Raw genomic sequence first — 21,025 nt, 5'->3', positions numbered from 1 at the left:
TACTTGAGTAAATTTTTTGGCGACTCTACACACCTCTGTTATTAACACATTGACAGTAATTATTCACTGCCAGTCATCCTAGTTTATATGGATTAGGATGTACAGTGGGGAGAACAAGTATTTGATACACTGCCGATTTTGCTGGTTTTCCCACTTGCAAAGCATGTAGAGGTCTGTAATTTGTATCTTAAGTTCTCTTCAACTGTGAGGGACGGAATCTAATACAAAAAAACAGAAAATCGTGGTGTATGATTTTTAAATAATAAATTTGCATTTAATTGCATGAAAAAAGTATTTCATACATCACAAAAATCGAACTTAATATTTGGTACAGAAACCTTTGTTTGCTATTACAGATACCAAACATTTCCTGTAGTCCTTGACAAGGTTTGCACACACTGCAGCAGGGATTTTGGCCCACTCCTCCATGCAGATCTTCTCCAGAGCCTTCAGGTTTCGGGGCTGCTGCCGGGCAACACGGACTTTCAGCTCCCTCCATAGATTTTCTATCGGGTTCAGATCTGGTGACTGGCCAGGCCACTCCAGGACCTTAAGATGCTTCTTACGGAGCCACTCTTTAGTTGCCTTGGCTGTGTGCTTTGGGTCGTTGTCATGCTGGAAGACCCAGCCACGACCCATCTTCAGGGCTCTCACTGAAGGAAGGAGGTTGTCAGCCAAGATCTGGCGATACATAGCCCCATCCATCCTCCCCTCAATACGGTGCAGTCGTCCTGTACCCTTGGCAGAGAAGCAGCCCCAAAAAATGATGTTTCCTCCTCCATGTTTCACGGTTGGGATGGTGTTCTTGGGGTTGTACTCATGCTTCTTTTTCCTCCAAACACGATGAGCCGAGTTTAGACCAAAAAGTTCAATTTTGGTCTCATCCGACCACATGGCCTTCTCCCATTGCTCCTCTGGATCAGCCAGATGGTCAGTGGCAAACTTCAGACGTGTCTGGACATGCACTGGCTTCAGCAGCGGGACCTTGCGTGCGCTGTAGGATTTTAATCCATGACGGCGTAATGTGTTTCCGATGGTTTTCTTCCAGACTGTGGTTCCAGCTCTCTTCAGGTCATTAGTTCTGGGCTGATCCCTCACCTGATGCCCCACGAGGTGAGATCTTGCATGTGGCCCCAGAATGAGGCAGATTGACCGTCAACTTGAACTTCTTCCATTTTCTAATAATCGCTCCAACAGTTGTTACCTTCTCACCAAGCTGCTTGCTTATTTTCCTGTAGCCCATCCCAGCCTTGTGCAGGTCTATTATTTTATCCCTGATGTCCTCACACAGCTCTTTGGTCTTGGCCATTGTGGAGAGGTTGGAGTTTGTTTGTTTGAGCATGTGAACAGGTGTCTTATATACAGGTAACAAGTTCAAACAGGTGCAGTTACTTCCAGTAATGAGTGGAGAACAGGAGGGGTTCTTAAAAAAAAGAACTAAGAGCTGAAATATTTACTAGTTGGTAATGTATCAAATACTTATTTCATGCAGTTAAATACAAATTTATTATTTCAAAATTATACAATGTGATTTTCTGGATTTTTGTATTAGATTCCGTCCCTCACAGTTGAAGAGAACTTATGATACAAATTACAGACCTCTACATGGCTTGCAAGTGGGAAAACCAGCAAAATCGGCAGTGTATCAAATATTTGTTCTCCCCACTGTATATCATCGTCAATGGCAGTCACTCATAGCCAGCATTCTCAATTCAAATGGATAGGATAGACATGCATTTTTGCATGACGTCAGCACAGCCGCTGTGTTAGAGACACACCCTCCTTTTTCTTTGAATTTATCACTGAATATTAGAACATCATCTAAAAAGGGCCATGTGCATTACGAGATAAAGGCCTGAGCCTTATGAGGTCACTTAAACCTTTTTAATGTCCATGAGTGTGAGTCTGGATGGACTCAATCAATGCAGCCCAAAGCTGCTGCTCTTGCTCCTGTGGCTTTGTGCGTCCATTAGTCTTGATGGAGGCCGGAACTGGAGATACACAGGCCGCCTGTAATCTATTTTAGAGGAATTACTGCCGCAAATTCGACGAGCCAGCGTGTGACGAGTGCACGGGCGCACCACAAAGATTTGGAAGGAGCAGGAGGGAAAAGCTTGTGAAAACTCTTGACGTCAGCATTTTGGATATAATGTCTATTTGCCGGTGTTTTTTTCCAAAGGTGGGTAGAGTAGCCAAAAAAAATTCTTAGGTAAGAGTAGCTTTAGTTCTAATTGATATTACTGAAGTAAAAAAATAAAAGTGGCCATCAAAAAATTTACTCAAGTACAAGTGAAAAAGTATTTGTTGGAAAGAATACTCAAGTAATGAGTAACATTGTCAGTAACTGCTTACAATGTCTGATTAAAAAAAAATAATAATAATGATGGTATATTTTTTTTCTCAGTACAACTTCATCGATAGTATATGAACTGTTACGATTATACTGTACTATAACCTACAGTGGGGCAAAAAGGTATTTAGTCAACCACTAAAGTTCTCCCACTTGAAAATATTTGAGAGGCCTGTAATTGTCAACATGGGGAAACCTCACCCATAAGAGACAGAATGTGGGAAAAAAAAAAAAAAAACAGAAAATCACATTGTTTGATTTTTAAAGAATTTATTTGCAAATCATGATGGAAAATAAGTATTTGGTCAATACCAAAAGTTCATCTCGATACTCCATGCAGATCTCTTCTAGAGCACTGATGTTTTGGGGCTATCGTTGGGCAACACGGACTTTCAACTCCCTTCACAGATTTTCTATGGGGTTGAGATCTGGAGACTGGCTAGGCCACTCCAGGACCTTGAAATGCTTCTTACGAAGCCACTCCTTTGTTGCCCTGGCTGTATGTTTGGGATCATTGTCATGCTGAAAGACTTATTCAATCAAAAAATAAGTTTTTTCAAAAAATATATATTTTCAAAAAGAAAAATTACTTCAATCAAAAAAAGAAAAATTTCAATCATAGAAAACATTTTTTGAATGCGAAAAAATATTCGAAATTGAAAAAGTAGCATTTGAACACTTAATTTTTCATTGAAAAAGTGTTGATTGAAGCAATCCTTTTTGTGTTTGGGCCATAGTGTGGGTAGGACATTTGTGTCTAAATCATTCAATCCCAAAAAAAGTTGCTTCAATCAAAAAAAAAATATTTTCAAAGAAAAAAATCATTTGAAAAATAAAATTGCCCCCCCCAATTTTCTTTTTTTTTGTGTTGAAAATTATATGCAAAACAAATGATCGTCTAAGGTGTATGGTGTTAAATCAAGGCCAAAAGTTTTGTAATCTGAAAAAAATGAAACGATTGAAAAAAAAAATGTTTGAAACTGAATGTTGTTTTATTCTTGAATCTTTCAAAAGCGAAAAAAAAAAAAACATTTTATTTTTTCCAGTTACAAAGTTGATATTTTCAGGTTCAAAGATTTTTTTTCCACTATCAGGTCTTTTTTTTTTTCAATTTCAAATTTTTTTCCCACTTTCAGATCTTATTTTTTCAGTTTCAAATTTTTTTTTTTTCACATTCAAATCTTTTTTTCACTTTCGAATCTTTTTTTCGCTTTCAAATCTTTTTTTTTTTCGGATTACAAAACTTTTGGCCTTGATTCAACACCATAAGGTGCTATTCACATGATCTGTTCAAAAAATAATTTTGACGCCATTATAAAAAATTATTTTTTCTGTTCATTTCATTCATTTTTGTTGCAGTTTTATTGCTTTACAACTTTATATATATAGGAAAGTCAATTTCATGCAATGACACTTTTCGGCCATCGGGGGGGCCAGGCCCCCCTGCCCCCCCCTTAAAATCCGCTTATGCTTGAAAGGTCTGTGCTGAGTGATTATCACACACTAAATATAACTTTTAGCGTTAGCATAGCATTCACGTTCGAGTTAGTATTAGGCTAATGGTCACTGCGAGAGTCCTCTAAATCTCACAACTTTTTAAAAATACAGCTCATGACGTCCAGGTGGGTATAATTAGTTGAAAATAATGTACTGTTTGCTTGCAGAGTGTCTATTATCACCAAGTTGGCGCTAAATTGACGTGACGACATGTGCTCGTGTATCAATGTTCATTCGAAAAAGTTAAAAACCTTTATTTATTTTTGGAGTAAAACTTGAGAATTTTACAGACCAAAACATTTTGAGTAAACGTCGACGAAATCTAGGTGAAAATAGTCTTGTTCGTCAACAAAAACTAGACGAAAACGAGAACACATTTTGAAATGACTAAAATATGACTAAGACTAATAAGTATTATCGTCCAAAAGGCTAAGACGAAAATGAAAAGGCTTGCCGAAAACAACACTTCTTCTCAAATCTACTCAAGTAAAAAGTATTGCGTGATAAAACTACTCTAAGGAAACATATTTTCATTGGATTCGATGTTGCTGAATAGCTATAGAAATTGCAGTCAAGCATCATTTCAATTTTAAAGCACCAATGAAGACTCACAAGTATCGCCTTTCACCGTAAATGGCGTCCTGTTGATAGTCGACCAATCCAAGGTAATACCGTAGTCGACCTTTTGCACAAAGTCAGCGGAGATAAATTGGATAGTTGTGCTATTGCATTTCCTACAGCATGGTCTTTTTGTGCCATCTACAGTCCAGTTTTAGTTCAGCATATTTCTGCCTACTGCATTTAGCAGTGTAAAAGGGCAAAGGGTCGTATAAATAACTCTTGAATTACTGCTCTTAAGGTTTTGGTAGGCGTGAAATGAGCAACAAAATAAAGACGACCAAAATAATGGTATTGCATATTCATATATTTTATGAGACAGTTGAGTTTACTTAAACATCTTTTGTTACAACACAACTAATACTCATTCATTCACAATTTACACATAATATCAAGTATATAGTCCACAAAATCACATTATTGTCACACTTTTGAGGTTAGAAGGAGGCGGGAGATTGCTCAGCCTTCCTCCAGACATCTCAAAGTCCCTTTATTCACGGTCATGTAATGTTCCCAGTAGGTTCCCTCTTGTTGCAGCAGCACCTGACTTTCATATGCAACACCGTGATGCATGAATAAATATGTATTGACTGGTCCATATTACAGTAAATCAACAGGATAAACTGTAAAACGTGTGCACATGATGGAATGCTGACATGGGAGGGTAAACAAAGGAGTTCACGTGATATTCAGGAATAGGACCATTTAATCTGCACTAGACTGCACCACCAAATATGGGGGGTGAGAAATTAAAGGGGGGGTGCTTAGGAGTTGAATTCATTCCTCCAAGGTCCGGAACGCGTTCTGCATGTCCTCTAGCAGCTGGGCGTACTCTGCTTTTATTTTAGCTTCACCATCTTTGACTGGGTCCTTATTGATAGAAGAAAAAGGAAATACATTATAATATGTTACATTTGTGGTCAAAAGTTTACATACACTTGTGAAGAACATAATGTCATGGCTCTCTTGAGTTTCCAGTTATTTCTACAACTCTAGAGTGATTGGAAGAGATACTTCTTTGTCACAAAAAACATTCATGAAGTTTGGTTCTTTTATGACTTTATTATGGGTGAACAGAAAAAAGTGATCAAATCTGCTGGGTCAAAAATATACATACAGCAGCGCTAATATTTGGTAACATGTCCCTTGGCCATTTTCACTTCAATTAGGCGCTTTTGGTAGCCATCCACAAGCTTCTGGTTGAATCTTTGACCACTCCTCTTGACAGAATTGGTGCAGTTCAGTTAAATTTGATGGCTTTCTGACATGGACTTGTTTCTTCAGCATTGTCCACAAGTTTTCAATGGGGTTTAAGTCAGGACTTTGGGAAGGCCATTTGAAAACCTTAATTCTAGCCTGATTTAGCTATTCAATTACCACTTTTGATGTGTGTTTGGGGTCATTGTCCTGTTGGAACACCCAACTGCGCCCAAGACCCAATCTTCGGGCTGATGACGTTAGGTTATCTTGAAGAATTTGAAGGTAATCCTCCTTCTTCATTATCCCATTTACTCTCTGTAAAGCACCAGTTCCATTGGCAACAAAACAGCCCCACAGCATAATACTACCACAACCGTGCTTGACGGTAGGCATGGTGTACTTGGCGTTAAAGGCCTCACCTTTTCTCCTCCAAACATATTGCTGGGCATTGTGGCCAAACAGCTCGATTTTTGTTTCGTCTGACCACAGAACTTTCCTCCAGAAGGTCTTATCTTTGTCCATGTGATCAGCAGCAAACTTCAGTCGAGCCTTAAGGTGCCGCTTTTGGAGCAAGGGCTTCCTTCTTGCACGGCAGCCTCTCAGTCCGTGGAGATGCAAAACACGCTTGACTGTGGACACTGACACCTGTGTTCCAGCAGCTTGTAATTCTTGGCAGATCTGCTTTTTGGTGATTCTCGGTTGAATCTTCACCCTCCCGACCAATTTTCTCTCAGCAGCAGGTGATAGTTTGCGTTTTCTTCCTGATCGTGGCAGTGACAAAACAGTGCCATGCACTTTATACTTACAAACAATTGTTTGCACTGTTGCTCTTGGGACCTGCAGCTGCTTTGAAATGGCTCCAAGTGACTTTCCTGACTTGTTCAAGTCAATGATTCGCTTTTTCAGATCCATGTATGTATATTTTTGACCCAGCAGATTTGATCACTTTTTCTGTTAACCCATAATAAAGTCATAAAACAACTAAACTTCATGTTTTTTGTGACAAAGAAGTATCTGTTCCAATCACTCTATCAGAGAAAAATCAGAGTTGTAGAAATAACTGGAAACTCAAGAGAAACATGACATTATGTTCTTCACAACTGTATGTAAACTTTTGACCACAACTGTACATAAACATGTTGCGGTTATTTTGTGTCGACACGATCTGAGACATACCTTAAACTTCATCGAGCTGATTTTGTACAGGATCTCGCCTAGGTGCTCCCTGATCATGGCCCAGGTGATCTTGTTGTCGCTTTGAGCCGTCGACTCGACGGCGTGCCGTGACATGTCGTAAAAGGCGATCATGTTTGAGAGGATGCCGACCGTTTTGTAGAAGGGGCAGAATCTATTTTTGAAGGGTAAGAGTGAGAGAAAGTTGACAACATTTTGCGTGCGATGAGTTTGTCATCACCTGTCGTAAGGTGTGTAGCCGTTCTGCTGCAGGAAGTCATCTTTAATGAGTTTTGCCACCTCCAGAGTGATCTTGTCGGTCTCAGCCAGAGAAGCCTGGGGAAGGAATATAATCATGATTTATTTTTCCCTGTGAAATCGCTTCAGACAGTGCCGGCCAAAAGTATTGGCACCCCTGCAATTCTGTCAGATAATGCTCAATTTCTCCCAGAAAAAGATTGCAATAACAAATGCTTTTGTAGTAATATCTTCATTTATTTTGCTTGCAATGAAAAAACACAAAAGAGAATGGAAAAAAAATAAATCATTATTTTACACAAAAATCCAAAAAAGGGGCAGGACAAAAGTATTGGCACCCTCAGCCTAATACTTGGTAGTAAAACCTTTAGACAAAATAACTGCGAACAACCGCTTCTGGTATCCATCAATGAGTTTCTTACAATGCTCTGCTGGAATTTTAGACCATTCTTCTTTGCCCAACTGCTCCAGGTCTCTGAGATTTGAAGGGTGCCTTCTCCAAATTTTCAGATCTTTCACAGGTGTTCTACGGGATTCATGTCTGGACTCATTGCTGGTCACTTTAGAAGTCTCCAGTGCTTTCTCTCAAACCATGTTCTAGTGCTTTTTCAAGTGTGTTTCGGGTCATTGTCCTGCTGGAAGACCTATGACCTCTGAGAGAGACCCAGCTTTCTCACACTGAGCCCTACATTATGCTGCAAAATTTGTTGGTAATATTCAGACTTCATAATTCTATGCACACGGTCAAGCAGTCCAGTGCCAGGGGAAGCAAAGCAATCCCAAAACATCAGGGAACCTCCACCAGTTTGACTGTGGGGACCGTGTTCTTTTCTTTGAAGGCCTCGTTTTTTTCCTGTAAACTCTATGTTGATGCCTTTTCCCAAAAAGCTTTACTTTTGTCTCATCTGACTAGAGAATAATTATTCTAAAATGTTTTTGGCTTTCTTAGGTAAGTTTTGGCAAACTCCAGCCTGGCTTTTTTATGTCTCTGGGTCAGAAGTGGGGTCTTCCTTGGTATCCTAGCATAGAGTCCCTTTTCATTCAGACGCTGACAGATAGTACAGGTTGACACTGTTGTACCCTCGGACGGCTGGACAGCTTGAACTTGTTTGGATGTTAGTCGAGGTTCTTTATCCACCATCCACACAATCTTTCGTTAAAATCTCTCATCAATTTTTCTTTTCCGTCCACATCTAGGGAGGTTAGCCACAGTGCCATGGGCTTTACACTTATTGATGACACTGCACACGGTAGACACAGGAACTTTCAGGTGTTTGGAGATGGACTTGTAGCCTTGAGACTGTCCATGCTTCCTCATAATTTTGCTTCTCAAGTCCTCAGACAGTTCTTTTGGTCTTCTTTCTTTTCTCCATGCTCAATGTGGTACACACAAGGACACAGGACAGAGGTTGAATCAACTTTAATCCATTTTAACTGGCTGCAAGTGTGAATTAGTTATTGCCACCACCTGTTATGTGCCACAGGTAAGTAACAGGTGTTGTTGATTACACAAATTAGAGAAGCATCACATGATTTTTCAAGGGGTGTCAATACTTTTGTCCGGCCCATTTTTTGAGTTTTGTGTAAAATGATAATGATTTAAAAAATTTTCCATTCTCTTTTGTGTTTTTTCATTGCAAGCAAACTAAATGAAGATATTATTACAAAAGCATTTGTAGGTGCAATCATTTTATGGGAGAAATTGAGCATTATCTGACAGAATTGCAAGAGTGCCAATACTTTTGGCCAGCACTGTATGTTAAAAATGGCATGTATGCGCCACTCTGTCTTATTCCTCACCTTTCCCACAAGCTGCACTATCTCAGCCAAATCCTCTTCTTCTTGGAGAATCTCCTTTGCTTTTGTACGAAGAGGTACGAACTCCGGGAAGTGTTTATCGTAGTATTCATCTAGTGCCCTTGTGTACTTGCTGTAACTAATCAACCAGTTCACAGACGGGAAGTGTTTTCGCTGAGCCAACTTTTTGTCCAGTCCCCAGAACACCTGAATGTATTGGATAGGAGGGTTCGCATTTAAATGTAAGGAAATCACGTCATAGTGGTTATACATAAGCGCATACTAGCCATCACTTGCCTGAACTATTCCCAATGTGGCTGACGTGACGGGGTCTGAGAAATCGCCACCAGGCGGCGACACACTGGAAAAGATGATCTATAGTTGACTTATGTACGTTTTTTTTCAACGTTTTATCAAGATTAAAGTCATCTTACGCTCCAACGATGCTGACGCTGCCTTCTCTCTCGGGATTTCCCAGACACTTCACGCGTCCCGCTCGTTCGTAAAAAGAGGCGAGCCTAGCACCAAGGTAGGCTGGGTACCCGCTGTCTGCGTACAACAATACAAGGCCGCGGTTAACAAAACGCCATCTTATTTCTCGTCTGCAATAACACTGTGAGCTCACCGGCGGGCATTTCAGCCAATCGGCCAGAGATTTCTCTTAGAGCTTCAGCCCATCGTGAGGTAGAGTCGGCCATCATGCTCACGTTGTAACCCATATCTCGGAAGTATTCAGAGAGTGTAATTCCTGCCCAAGTTATAAGGAAATAAATGAGCACATTTCGATTGTTAAAATATAGCATTTTCTCATAGACTTCGTTATTGTATTGACGGGTCACATCTGTCAGCCAGTGCGCAACGCCTCCAAGTAGGGGCCGTTCTACAGTCTTCTTCACTTATTCGCAGTTAGTCAACACATGCAGCGATCCAACACCGGATTTAGGTTAAAAAAGTATGAAAGCTGTACTGCATACAAACAGGAAAGATTGTCTCAGGAGTGATTTGTTTGAGGATTCAAGGTAATTATTCAATTTTTCATACCATGCATGCACTTTGAAACGTGAAAAAAATCCACGGGAGAAATTACCCGCTATGGACTAGTACCATTCTTCGTTTATTTTATTATATTATATATGCTAACTGCCCGTTTTTTTGTTCTTTTAACAAAGAATCGAGACTGTTTTACATTCATAGCTATAAAGAATTCAGGGATTTAAGCATTCATTCACAAGAACTTTCACCGGAAAAGCTGTGTTTACATATGGCGGCGGCCGCCACATTGTCTAACAGACTAGCATCGTACTTCGACATATTTACGTAAAATAAATGCTAACTGCATGTTTTTTCTTTTAATTTTAACCAAGAATCGAGACTGTTTTACGTCCATATCTATAAAGAATTCAGGGATTTAAGCATTTATTCACAAGAATTTTCACTGGAAAAGCTGTTTACATACAGCGGCCGCCACACTGAATAACAGCCTAGCATCGTACTTCGACATATTTATGTAAAATAAATGCTAACTGCACGTTTTTTTTTTGTTTGTTTTGCTTTTACCCAACAATCGAGACTGTTTTACCTCCATATCTATAAAAAATTCAGGGATTTAAGCATTTATTCCCAAGAACTTTCACCAGAAAATCTCTGTTTACATATGGCGCCTGCTACATTGAATAACAGACTAGCATCGTACTTCGACATATTTACGTAAAATAAATGCTAACTGCACGTTCTTTTTGTTGTTGTTTTTTTTTTGCTTTTAACCAAGAATCAAGACTGTTTTACGTCCGTATCTATAAAGAATTCAGGGATTTACGCATTTATTCACAAGAACTTTCACCGGAAATGCTCTGTTTACATATGGCACCCACCACATTGACAAACAGACTAGCATCGTACTTCGACATATTTACGTAAAATGAATGCTAACGGCACGTTTTTTCTTGCTTTTAACCAAGAATCGAAATTGTTTTATGTCCATATATATAAAGAATTCAGGGATTTAAGCATTTATTCACTAGAATTTTCACTGGAAAAGCTCTGTTTACATATGGCAGCCGCCACATTGACTAACAGACTAGCATCAGTTAGCATTTACGTAAAATAAATGCTAACTGCACGTTCTTTATTTATTTATTTATTTATTTATTTTTTGCTTTCAACCAATAATCGAGACTGTTTTGCGTACAAATCTATAAAGAATTCAGGGATTTAAGTTTTTATTCACAAGAATTTTAAACGAAAAAAAGCTCTGTGTTTCCACTCGGTCAGCTTTGACGGCCACGCCAACAATGCAGGCCTCTTATTAATTAGCCCCGTGCCCCGTCAATTAGGGTTGTTCCGATCATGTTTTTTGCTCCCGATCCGATCCCGATCGTTTTAGTATCTGCCGATCCCGTTATTTCCCGATCCGATTGCTTTTTTTGCTCCCGATTCAATTCCAATCATTCCCGATACTTTTTCCCGATCATATACATTTTGGCAATGTATTAAGAAAAAAATGAATACAACTCGGACCAATATATACATTCAACATACAGTACATAAGTACTGTATTTGTTTATTATGATAATAAATCCTCAAGATGGGATTTACATTATTAACATTCTTTCTGTGAGAGGAATCCACCGATAGAAAGACTTGTAATTCTTAAAGGATAAATGTGACTTTGTATATTGTGACTAAATATTGCCATCTTGTGTATTTGTTGAGCTTTAAGTAAATGATCCTGTAGCCATTTAACTGTTCTGCCCAAATGCATGATGGGAAGTGCAACCATGACTGTGCGTAGTGGCACCAATTCATATATCTTCTCTGCATTGGGAAGTAACACAGGGTGTTAAGGAAAATATCAACCACTACCATTCTTCCCCACATTGCTTCCCACGATATTTCTAATTGTTGAGAGAGGGATTTTAAGGCTTTAGCCAATTAAAATGAGGCTCCAAAGACTGCCAAAATTCTCTCAACTCATTTAACGCTGCCTGTTAGCTCTATATATAGATAAAACGGCGCCATTATAGAGTGAACGCGACAATGCGTGAGTGGGTTGTGCAGCGCATGCGTTAATTGCATTAAATATTTTAACGTGATTACTTAAAAAAAAAATTTAATTACCGCCGTTTACGCGATAAATTTGATAGCCCTACTTTAAGCCAAAACTAAAGAGTCTGGATGAATGTAAGACATTTTGTCTGTAACGTTAAAAACAATTAGAAAACGATTTAATTAAAAAATATACAGTACTGTGCAAAAGTTTTAGGCAGGTGTCCTGCCTAATATATATATATATTCTTTTAATTATTAAATTTATCAGGATCATGGAAGCTTCCACTTGGGGAAAATATATACATTCAGTATATCCTGAATATACATAATATAATGAAAATATACAGTACTGTGCAAAAGTTTTATAATTATTAAATTTATCAGGATCATGGAAGCTTCCACTTGGGGAAAATATATACATTCAGTATATCCTGAATATACATAATATAATGAAAATATACAGTACTGTGCAAAAGTTTTAGGCAGGTGTCCTGCCTAAAACTTTTGCACAGTACTGTATATATATTAAAAAAAGGCATGTCCGATATTTTTTTGCTGATTCCGATACTTTGAAAATGACGTGATCGGACCCGATCGGTCGTCTTTACCGTCAATATCTTCATGAAGTCTATGATTTGCTTTATTTGTAGGTACCTGTATAGATTGAAGCCTCTCTGGCAGCTACTGGCATATTCGATGTGTTGGCAACAAGTGCCGTTCTCTTCATGATGCTTTCAACTTTGCCACCAACTTCCATTGTGAGCTGTTGGGGCAGGAGAATTTTGAACATTGTGATAACTTGATCAGAACTATTCATTTTCAATTAAAGTTGTTTCACTGACCTCAGGGAAATCTCGCAGCACCTCAGACATTTCATTCCCACGCTCTCCGCACCCGACGTAGATGATGACATCACTGTTGGAGTATTTGGACAGTGATTGGGAGATAACGGTTTTTCCACAGCCAAAGGCACCTGGTATAGCTGTGGTGCCGCCCTGCACGCAGCTGTAATGCAACATACACAGCCACATCAGTTTGATTTTTTTTTTCCCCCAGCACAAAAGTATGTTTAGGTTATGCTGAGAATGCCTCACGGGAAAAGTGCATCCAGGACTCTCTGACCAGTGAGGAGAGGATGATTGGCAGGCAATTTCTCTGTGACCGGGCGTACTTGTCTCACAGGCCAAACCTGCACCATTGTAAATTTCTCCTTTATGCCTTCGAAGTCCAGCTCCAGAACAACATCCTAAATTTAAAATAATGTAAAAAAAATAATAAAGCAATTTCTTGCAAAACACAAATTAAGAATCAAGAACTTTTGTGATGAAAAATATTAAAAACTCACAGAGACATCATAATTCCCAGGCGGTGCCACGTAGGTCACGGTGCCTCTGCTGCGAGGCGGAAGCATCAGTTTATGATTGATTAAAGAGTTCTCGAACACCATGCCGTAAATGTCGCCACCTGTAACATGACTGCCAACCTAAAAAAAATAAGGCATGTCCTTTTTTTTAATACATAACAAAATGACGTCCACCTGAGCATAAACAACCATACTTCAAAAACGTACCCGAAGACTTTGGCTAGGTGTAAATTCCCATTTTAAATCTCTGTTTAGAGCGCCAATGTTTACTCCTCTTGGGATGTAGATGCTCTGCGTGAGGTCATTGATGTCTTTGAGTGGTCGCTGAATGCCGTCAAAGATGGAGCCCATGACACCTGGTCCTAACTCTACAGAGAGAGGTTTACCTGTGCGTAAAACAGGGTCACCCACAGACACACCAGCTGTGGTGTTAAGTCAAGGAAAGCTTCATAATGTAAAACCGGCGAAAAATACGCTGACGACTTTGTGTTCGGAGCTATCGTGGTAGGAAAAGAGGATACAAGTCTCCTCATAGACCTGGATAGTGGCCATGTCTCCTTCTAAACGAATGATCTCTCCAACCAACTCGCTATGGCCTACACGGACCAGCTCATACATGGCTGCTCCGGCCATTGCTGTAGCTGTCACCACTAAGAGATGAGAAGAGAACAAATATTCAGGAACAGACCCAATGGCAAAGGATCTTATTTGAAATGAAATGATTTGCATCGTGTGGTTTAAAAGAGATCATACTTGTTTCTGTATTTTCCGAAGCCTACAATAACTATGCGGTGGTACCTCAACATACGATCACTTTGACACACGATCTTTTGACATCAGACGTCAAATTTGACTCACTATTTGTTTCTATATCCGACGACATGCTCGAAATACGATTATTTTCTTTGTTTTCCTGTAAAACGGACACACAGCGGACTTTCTTGCGAGGAAAATCAACATGGGTTCCAAGAATGTTAGTGCAGGTGGTGAAAAAAAAAGGAAAAAGGTGACGTTTACCATTGAAAAGATGGAAATGATCGAAAAATATGAGCGTGGTGTGCGCGTCCGTGAATGGGCTGGACAATACGGCCGTAGAATGCCTCCTCTCTGTGTTTGCCAGTCTTTATAACAGGGGTCCCCAAACTACAGCCCGCCTCCACATTTGGTCCGGCCCCCTGAACAATTTTTTTTTTTTTCCCCCAATAGTCATATTTATTTCCTGGCTTTTTTCTGTGAAGAACCCAGAGAGGGTTATGTAGTTATTATCTATTTAATTAATAGTGTCATTATTATATTATATTATATTATATTATATTATATTATATTATATTATATTATATTATATTTTGGGCTGTCAAATGATTAAAATTTTTTAATTGAGTTAATCACAGCTTAAAAATTAATTAATCGTAATTAATCGCAATTCAAACCATCTATAAAATATGCCATATTTTTCTGTAAATTATTGTTGGATTGGAAAGATAAGACACAAGACGGATACATACAATTAACATACTGTACATAAGTACTGTATTTGTTTATCATAACAATAAATCAACAAGATGGCATTAACATTATTAACATTCTGTTAAAGTGATCCATGGATAGAAAGACTTGTAGTTCTTAAAAGATAAATGTCAGTACAAGTTATAGACATTTTATATTAAAATTATATTTTCGTTTTAATACAATTTATAAAATTTTCAAACAAAAAATAAACTAGTAGCTCGCCATTGTTGAGGTCAATAATTACACAATGCTCATGGTAAATGGTAAATGGTGTTACACTTATATAGCGCTTTTCCACCTTTCAAGGCGCTCAAAGTGCTGAAACCCATAAAATCAGTCGCACCCAAGCGCCAGCAGAGGGTGACAAAACACCAAAAAACATAAGTAACAAATGGACATGACACGGTGCTGTCATTTTAATCTGTTTGAGCGGGGCACGTGCGTTAAATGCGTCAAATATTTTAACGTGATTAATTTAAAAAATTAATTACAGCCCGTTAACGCGATAATTTTGACAGCCCTACATATTATATTATATTATATTATATTATTTTTTATTTTATTTACTTTTGTTCCGTGAAGAATTCAATAAGGGTTATTTGATTGTGGCTTTCTGAAAAACAATACATTTTTACATTTAGGCACTCCTGCAATCGTCACATTTTTTCTGTTACAACCTGACCCGGTCCCTCATCAGAGAAGGAAAAAGTTATGTGGCCCTCACAGGAAAAAGTTTGGGGACCCCTGCTTTACAAGTTAAGGTGACAATTATTATTATGGAAACATCGCTAAAGAAATTGCCAGCTTTAGCAGGTTTATAATCATTCATTTCAAAACTTGTGCAACACAACAAACCTACTGTCCGCCGTAGATGACGCCAAAAACAACAGGACATTAAAAGTGAAAGTAAAATCTGTGCACGCATCTATCTCACTGTCATGTCAGTCAAAGCATTCAGGTACAGCACACAAAACACATGCGCCACATTAGAACCTGATTCGTTACATTATCACAGGAATTATTATCATATTATTATTCTGAATTTTATTTATAATTTATTTGTTTTGCTATGTGAGTTTGCCATTTGTAATGATACCAGCAGTATTTATTAAGGATTTAGTGTATGTTTTCGTGCTGTGGAACGAGTTAATGGAATCATAATGCATGGAAAATGAATGAATGAATAATGTATTCTAATGGAGAAGTCCTGCTCGACATACAACAATTTCGACTTACAAACAAGGTCCTGGAACGAATAAACTTCGTATGTAGATGTACCACTGTATTTGTAGCAATAGCTATTACTACAGTGAAAATCATGCCATATAAAATGCTACGTTAGTCATTAAAAAACTCGATTTAAAGGTAAATAAACCAGACCTGGTCCAGAAACTCCATGGACGTATCCAAACTGGCTTTCTCGCTCCGCATCCTGGATCTTTGGAAGCTTTGACATATCCATCTTGACAGTGCCTCTCCTGAAATATCCATTGAGACATACGTGTTACACACACGCTGTCAGGCCATTTAAACAATCGCAGGGATGTCAACATCTCCAATGTCAGTAAGAGGCCAGCTCATATGACCCGTTGCCGCAGTATGAATGACCGACACTGACAACACAGGGTCACTATGAGTTCGCGAAACATAACAACATACTTCCACTAATATGACATTGTTATTATAATTTATTGTGACCTATTGTGTTACTAGGAAATTGAGTGTTTCCCCAAGACTTAGCAAAGCTGATTTGTGTACGCGTCCAAGTCAGGTGACTAGCTCGCAACGACATGCTAACGTCATCATCCTCATCATAAACACGGAAAATCGTCATTATGATAAAAATGGCTCAAGTGTGGTAACAATATTTTGTTCTAAAGTGAGCTAAATGCAATTAGTAATGTCCTACCTCGCAGGGATATACAGTAGTCCAGGTTTGTCACTCACGTATTGGCAGAAGAGAGAAGCTTAGCTGTGCTAATCACCTGCCAGCTACTAGTGTTGTATCGGTCGCGAACGATTCGTTCTTTTTGAACGAATTGTTTGGGTGAACGAGACCGAACTAATCACCATCTGCACTGATTCGTTCTATGAAGTTGGTGGCGCTTGTTCGCTGCGTGGGAGGGCGTTGAGCAAGCGGCAGCGTCTTCTGACATCGCACACGACCAATCAGACGCCAGCCTCATCGCGGGCAGGGGAGGGAGCGGAAACAGAATCATGGCGTATGTCACTCATTTCCACGTGTGGCCAATAAGCAGCCAGCGTGCAGGCAGGGGGGAAAGACTAAGTTTTGTCACTTCCCGTTCAGTGATTCGGTCCTCCGGTTCCTGACCTAGCTTGCTGCTAACTTGACTTTCCAGTAATGACTATGCGGTGAACGAGTCATAAAATGAAAGGAAACGACTTTGTCACATATTTGTTAACGTGGAGCCTATCAAATGCTGCTCAAAAAGACAAAAACACCACACAAATCTAGCGAGCATGGTTTAGTGTTCTACTTTTCTCAACAGACTCGGGACTGTGCCTATGACGATATACTATCAAATTTACAGTAATTTAAAACACGCGTAGCTACGAGGCAAGCAAAACCTGAGCTGCGGTCGCGTGACGGCAGTGAAGCGGGCAGAGAACTGTCACTATATGGGCGCTTCATGGCAGCGATATGTACCTCATATGTGCACAGAAAAAAAAAATATTTAGTATGATCACCATAATACTGATTTGCAATGAAACTATATACATGTCAATTTTTTCCGAGTGTTTTTTTTTTTTTTTCGTGTCAGAGGGTGTCGGTTGGTTTGACAAATTATGTCAATCCGTCCATCATGTGCTACTCAAGCGCCCCAAAAACAAAGCGCGCGGACACGGGAGATGTCGCAATATGTCTACATTTTTCTTAACAGACTAATAAGAGTAGAAAGGCGAAATCATAAAGCAAACAATTATTTCTCGTCAGCATTTGACGATCTGAGATGCGGGGACGACAGGGGAGCTGACCGGATTATTTTATTTATTAATACCAGTGCAAAAATTCAAAACGATCATCTTAATAATAAAAAACAAAAATACAACAGAGCGAGAGGTTAATATGATGTGTTGGCCGTTCCATAATTAGAAATTAAACTTTCGATTTATTTTTATTTTCGTGACAGCAAGCATGCCGCGTTGGCTGTTAGCAGCAGCATTGTATATGTGAGCAAGATCATGCTAAAGAAAGTCCGTGCGCCCCCGACCCCAAACCCCGACTTCCCCCTCAAAAGGAAAATGTTTAACCGTGTCCTAATTCGAAATGCAAGCACGAGCCATGACTTTGAGCCCATAGAACTAGGACAGACGACGCGGAAGTCCTCCCTCGCTTTTGCAGCAGCGGGAGGGAGACGAGGCTGTCTCTGAGAGCAGAATGATATCGCCTGTCACTCATTTCTGAAACTACGACGAGTGGTCAATGTGCAAGAGAGGGAGGGACCAAGCAATGTCACTTCCCGTTCAGTTATATATATATATATATATATATATATATATATATATATATATATATATATATATATATATATATATATATATATATATATATATATATATATATATATATATATATATATATATATTTTTTTTTTTATTGACAAACAACAACAAACATTACAACATAAGTGGCATGGTACAATGTTAAACCACTTCAAAAGTAACAGACAAGCCAAGAACTTGATCATCTACATAACAACAAAAATTACACCAAAAAAAATAAAGAAATAAATAAAAAATAAAATTTTGGAAGAAAAGAAAAAAATATATATATATATATATACATATATACATACAAAATAAATATTAGTAAAAGCAAAAAAACACTAGGGTCTATCAGCCAAGTCCAGCTCCTCAGCAATTTCACACAGTTTTAAAGCAATTTTCCCCTTCATATGTTTCAAAGAAGAAAAATAATGACATAATTCTTTGTGAAAAATGGTAAAAGTAGGAATAGACTTGAAATATTTATTTTTATGTATGAAAAATTTCCCAAGAATTAAACTTATATTAATAACCAGGTCGTGCGATGACTCTGATACAGAAATACCATATAAAACATTTTCTTTCGTGAACCTAGACAAATTTGCCAATTTAGGAAATAACCAGTCATACAAATCTTCCCAAAACGCAGTGACATATTTACAATCAAAAAATAAGTGGTCAATCGTTTCGATGTCTTCATTACAAAAAACACAATTGTTGCAGTCCAAATTGAAACGGAGCCTTAGAAATTCTGCTGAAGGATATACTTTGTTAATAATTTTATAGTGAACTTCCTTAGCCTTTGGTAAAATTGGAAATTTAAAAAATTTGGATCTCAAAATTTCAACATCGTTTTTAGAAAAAAAAATTCAAAATCGAAATTCTGTTCGACGAAAATGGGTACATTTCATTTACAAGAATTTTCCGAATTTTGACATTGGGTAATTTTGAATCCTTGATATTGAATCCATTTACCAACAGCAAAGGAAGCTTCGACTCTAGCTTCATTTGAAACAAATTATAAGACATCTTAATAATCGACTTGGGTATTGCTTTAATAAGACTGTTATATTGTTTTTTATCAATCCAATTATGTTTGGAAGATAGATTTTCAAAAGACGCAATATGTCCAGAATCATCTAAGAGGTGCATTACCGACCAAATTCCTCCCTCTATCCAATTGCGATAAATCAGTGATTTATTTTTGAACAGAATATATCGACAATTCCATAACGGGGTATTGTGGGGACTGAAGTTGTGTTTATAGATCATTCTCCAATATAGCAAAACTTGTTGGTGGTACATAGACAATTTTATGGGAATTTTATTAATATCAAAATCACATCTCAAAAAGAATTCAATACCTCCCAACTGGTTAAATATGTAGTATGGGATGTGAAACCATATTTCGTCCTGACCTTTCAAAAAGGATCGCAACCAATTAATTTTAATAGTACCATTAATACAATCAACATCAATAGCTCTAAGGCCTCCTTTTTCATAATCTTTAATCAAAGTACCTTTCCTAATATAATGTGCTTTTCTATTCCAAATGTAATTGAAATTAGCCTGATTTATAGCTTTGATCACTGTTTTTGGAAGTGGAAGAGAATAGGCTGGGTAAATGAATCTAGAAAGGCATTCCATCTTCGTCAGAAATATTCGACCTATGATAGAGATGTCCCTTTGAGACCAGATATTCAGAATTGATTTACATTTTTCTAAATTTTTCCAAATATTTTGGTTATTTAAAACGTCAGCATCCTTAGAAATGTGTATGCCCAAGTATTTAACTGTAGAATTAACTGGTATATTATGAATTGTTTTCAGATGAGAATCATGAATTGGCAACAACTCACATTTCTTAAGGTTTAACATTAAACCAGACGCCTTCGAAAAAAATTCAATTATATCCAGGACCTTAGGGACCTCATCCAAATTCTTCATGAAAATTGTTGTCCCGTTCAGTTATACTGCGAAGCGGTCTTTGGTGATTCGTTCGGCAACGTCACTTCCCGTTCACTAACCGAACGATTCATTTGGGTGGGGAGGGAGATGAGTGGGGCGAACGATTCGTTGAACGATTCGTTTGAACGAATCGTTTTACTGAACGAACCGGAATGGATTCGTTTACTCAAGTGAACGACAGATCCCGTCACTACCAGCTACCAGAATGGAAAGAAACTGAAAGAAAATGTCGCCATTGTGGCTCGGTGTCCAAGAGGAAGTCATTTTTTGGAGCCAACATGGCGGCGAAAGCAACACAGATTCCGAGTTGACTCTTGTCACAAGGCACGCCAGTGACATCTACTGGACACAATTCATAGCTCAATGGAAAAAAAAAAACGCACTAATTCAATCACAAAATAGAAAACGTTATATAAATACATATGTTGTTATAGCCTGGCTCTGCCAGACTATTCTCCCTGTATTTTTCAAACACTGAGAGAAATAGTCTGGAACCCCTCCCATTAACGGCCTTTTCGAGCAGATACAAAATCAATCGACAAATCAGATTCGTTTATTTGCGTCACGTGTTCTTCACAAGCAACGTCACTCTTGCGCGTCGACAGTCGTCCCTTCAGCAACACAGACGGTGAACGGCAGAGCCGAGAATATGTTCCAATCCACGGTAAAATCAGTTTTAAATGACCAAAAACACATCGACACGAGTCACTGACAACAATCTGTCTCGCGCTAGCCAT

General features: G+C 38.5%; 1 protein-coding gene across 2 annotated transcripts; it reads right to left on the bottom strand.

Annotated features, from left to right (window-relative positions):
- Nucleotides 1-4,756: 4,756 nt before the first annotated feature.
- LOC130907025 (V-type proton ATPase catalytic subunit A-like) lies at nucleotides 4,757-20,341 on the bottom strand. Of its 2 annotated transcripts, none has more exons than XM_057821859.1 (15): nucleotides 20,180-20,341; nucleotides 16,194-16,291; nucleotides 13,826-13,954; nucleotides 13,512-13,726; nucleotides 13,287-13,424; nucleotides 13,036-13,187; nucleotides 12,784-12,946; nucleotides 12,596-12,704; nucleotides 9,519-9,641; nucleotides 9,328-9,442; nucleotides 9,191-9,254; nucleotides 8,897-9,100; nucleotides 7,080-7,174; nucleotides 6,842-7,013; nucleotides 4,757-5,335 (listed from the first exon to the last, which is right to left on the bottom strand). In XM_057821859.1, coding segments are annotated over exons 1-15 (1,872 nt in total). In that variant the 5' UTR covers nucleotides 20,182-20,341; the 3' UTR covers nucleotides 4,757-5,242. The 2 variants fall into 2 exon arrangements, with proteins under 2 accessions (XP_057677842.1, XP_057677843.1); XM_057821860.1 differs by lacking the exon at nucleotides 20,180-20,341 and adding an exon at nucleotides 16,723-16,876.
- Between the last annotated feature and the right edge of the window lie 684 nt (nucleotides 20,342-21,025).

Source organism: Corythoichthys intestinalis, chromosome 18 (genome assembly GCF_030265065.1).
Source record: "Corythoichthys intestinalis isolate RoL2023-P3 chromosome 18, ASM3026506v1, whole genome shotgun sequence".
NCBI classification, from domain to species: Eukaryota; Metazoa; Chordata; class Actinopteri; order Syngnathiformes; family Syngnathidae; genus Corythoichthys; species Corythoichthys intestinalis.
Note: the sequence above shows the minus strand (reverse complement) of the source record. Positions and strands in the feature narration are given on the sequence as shown.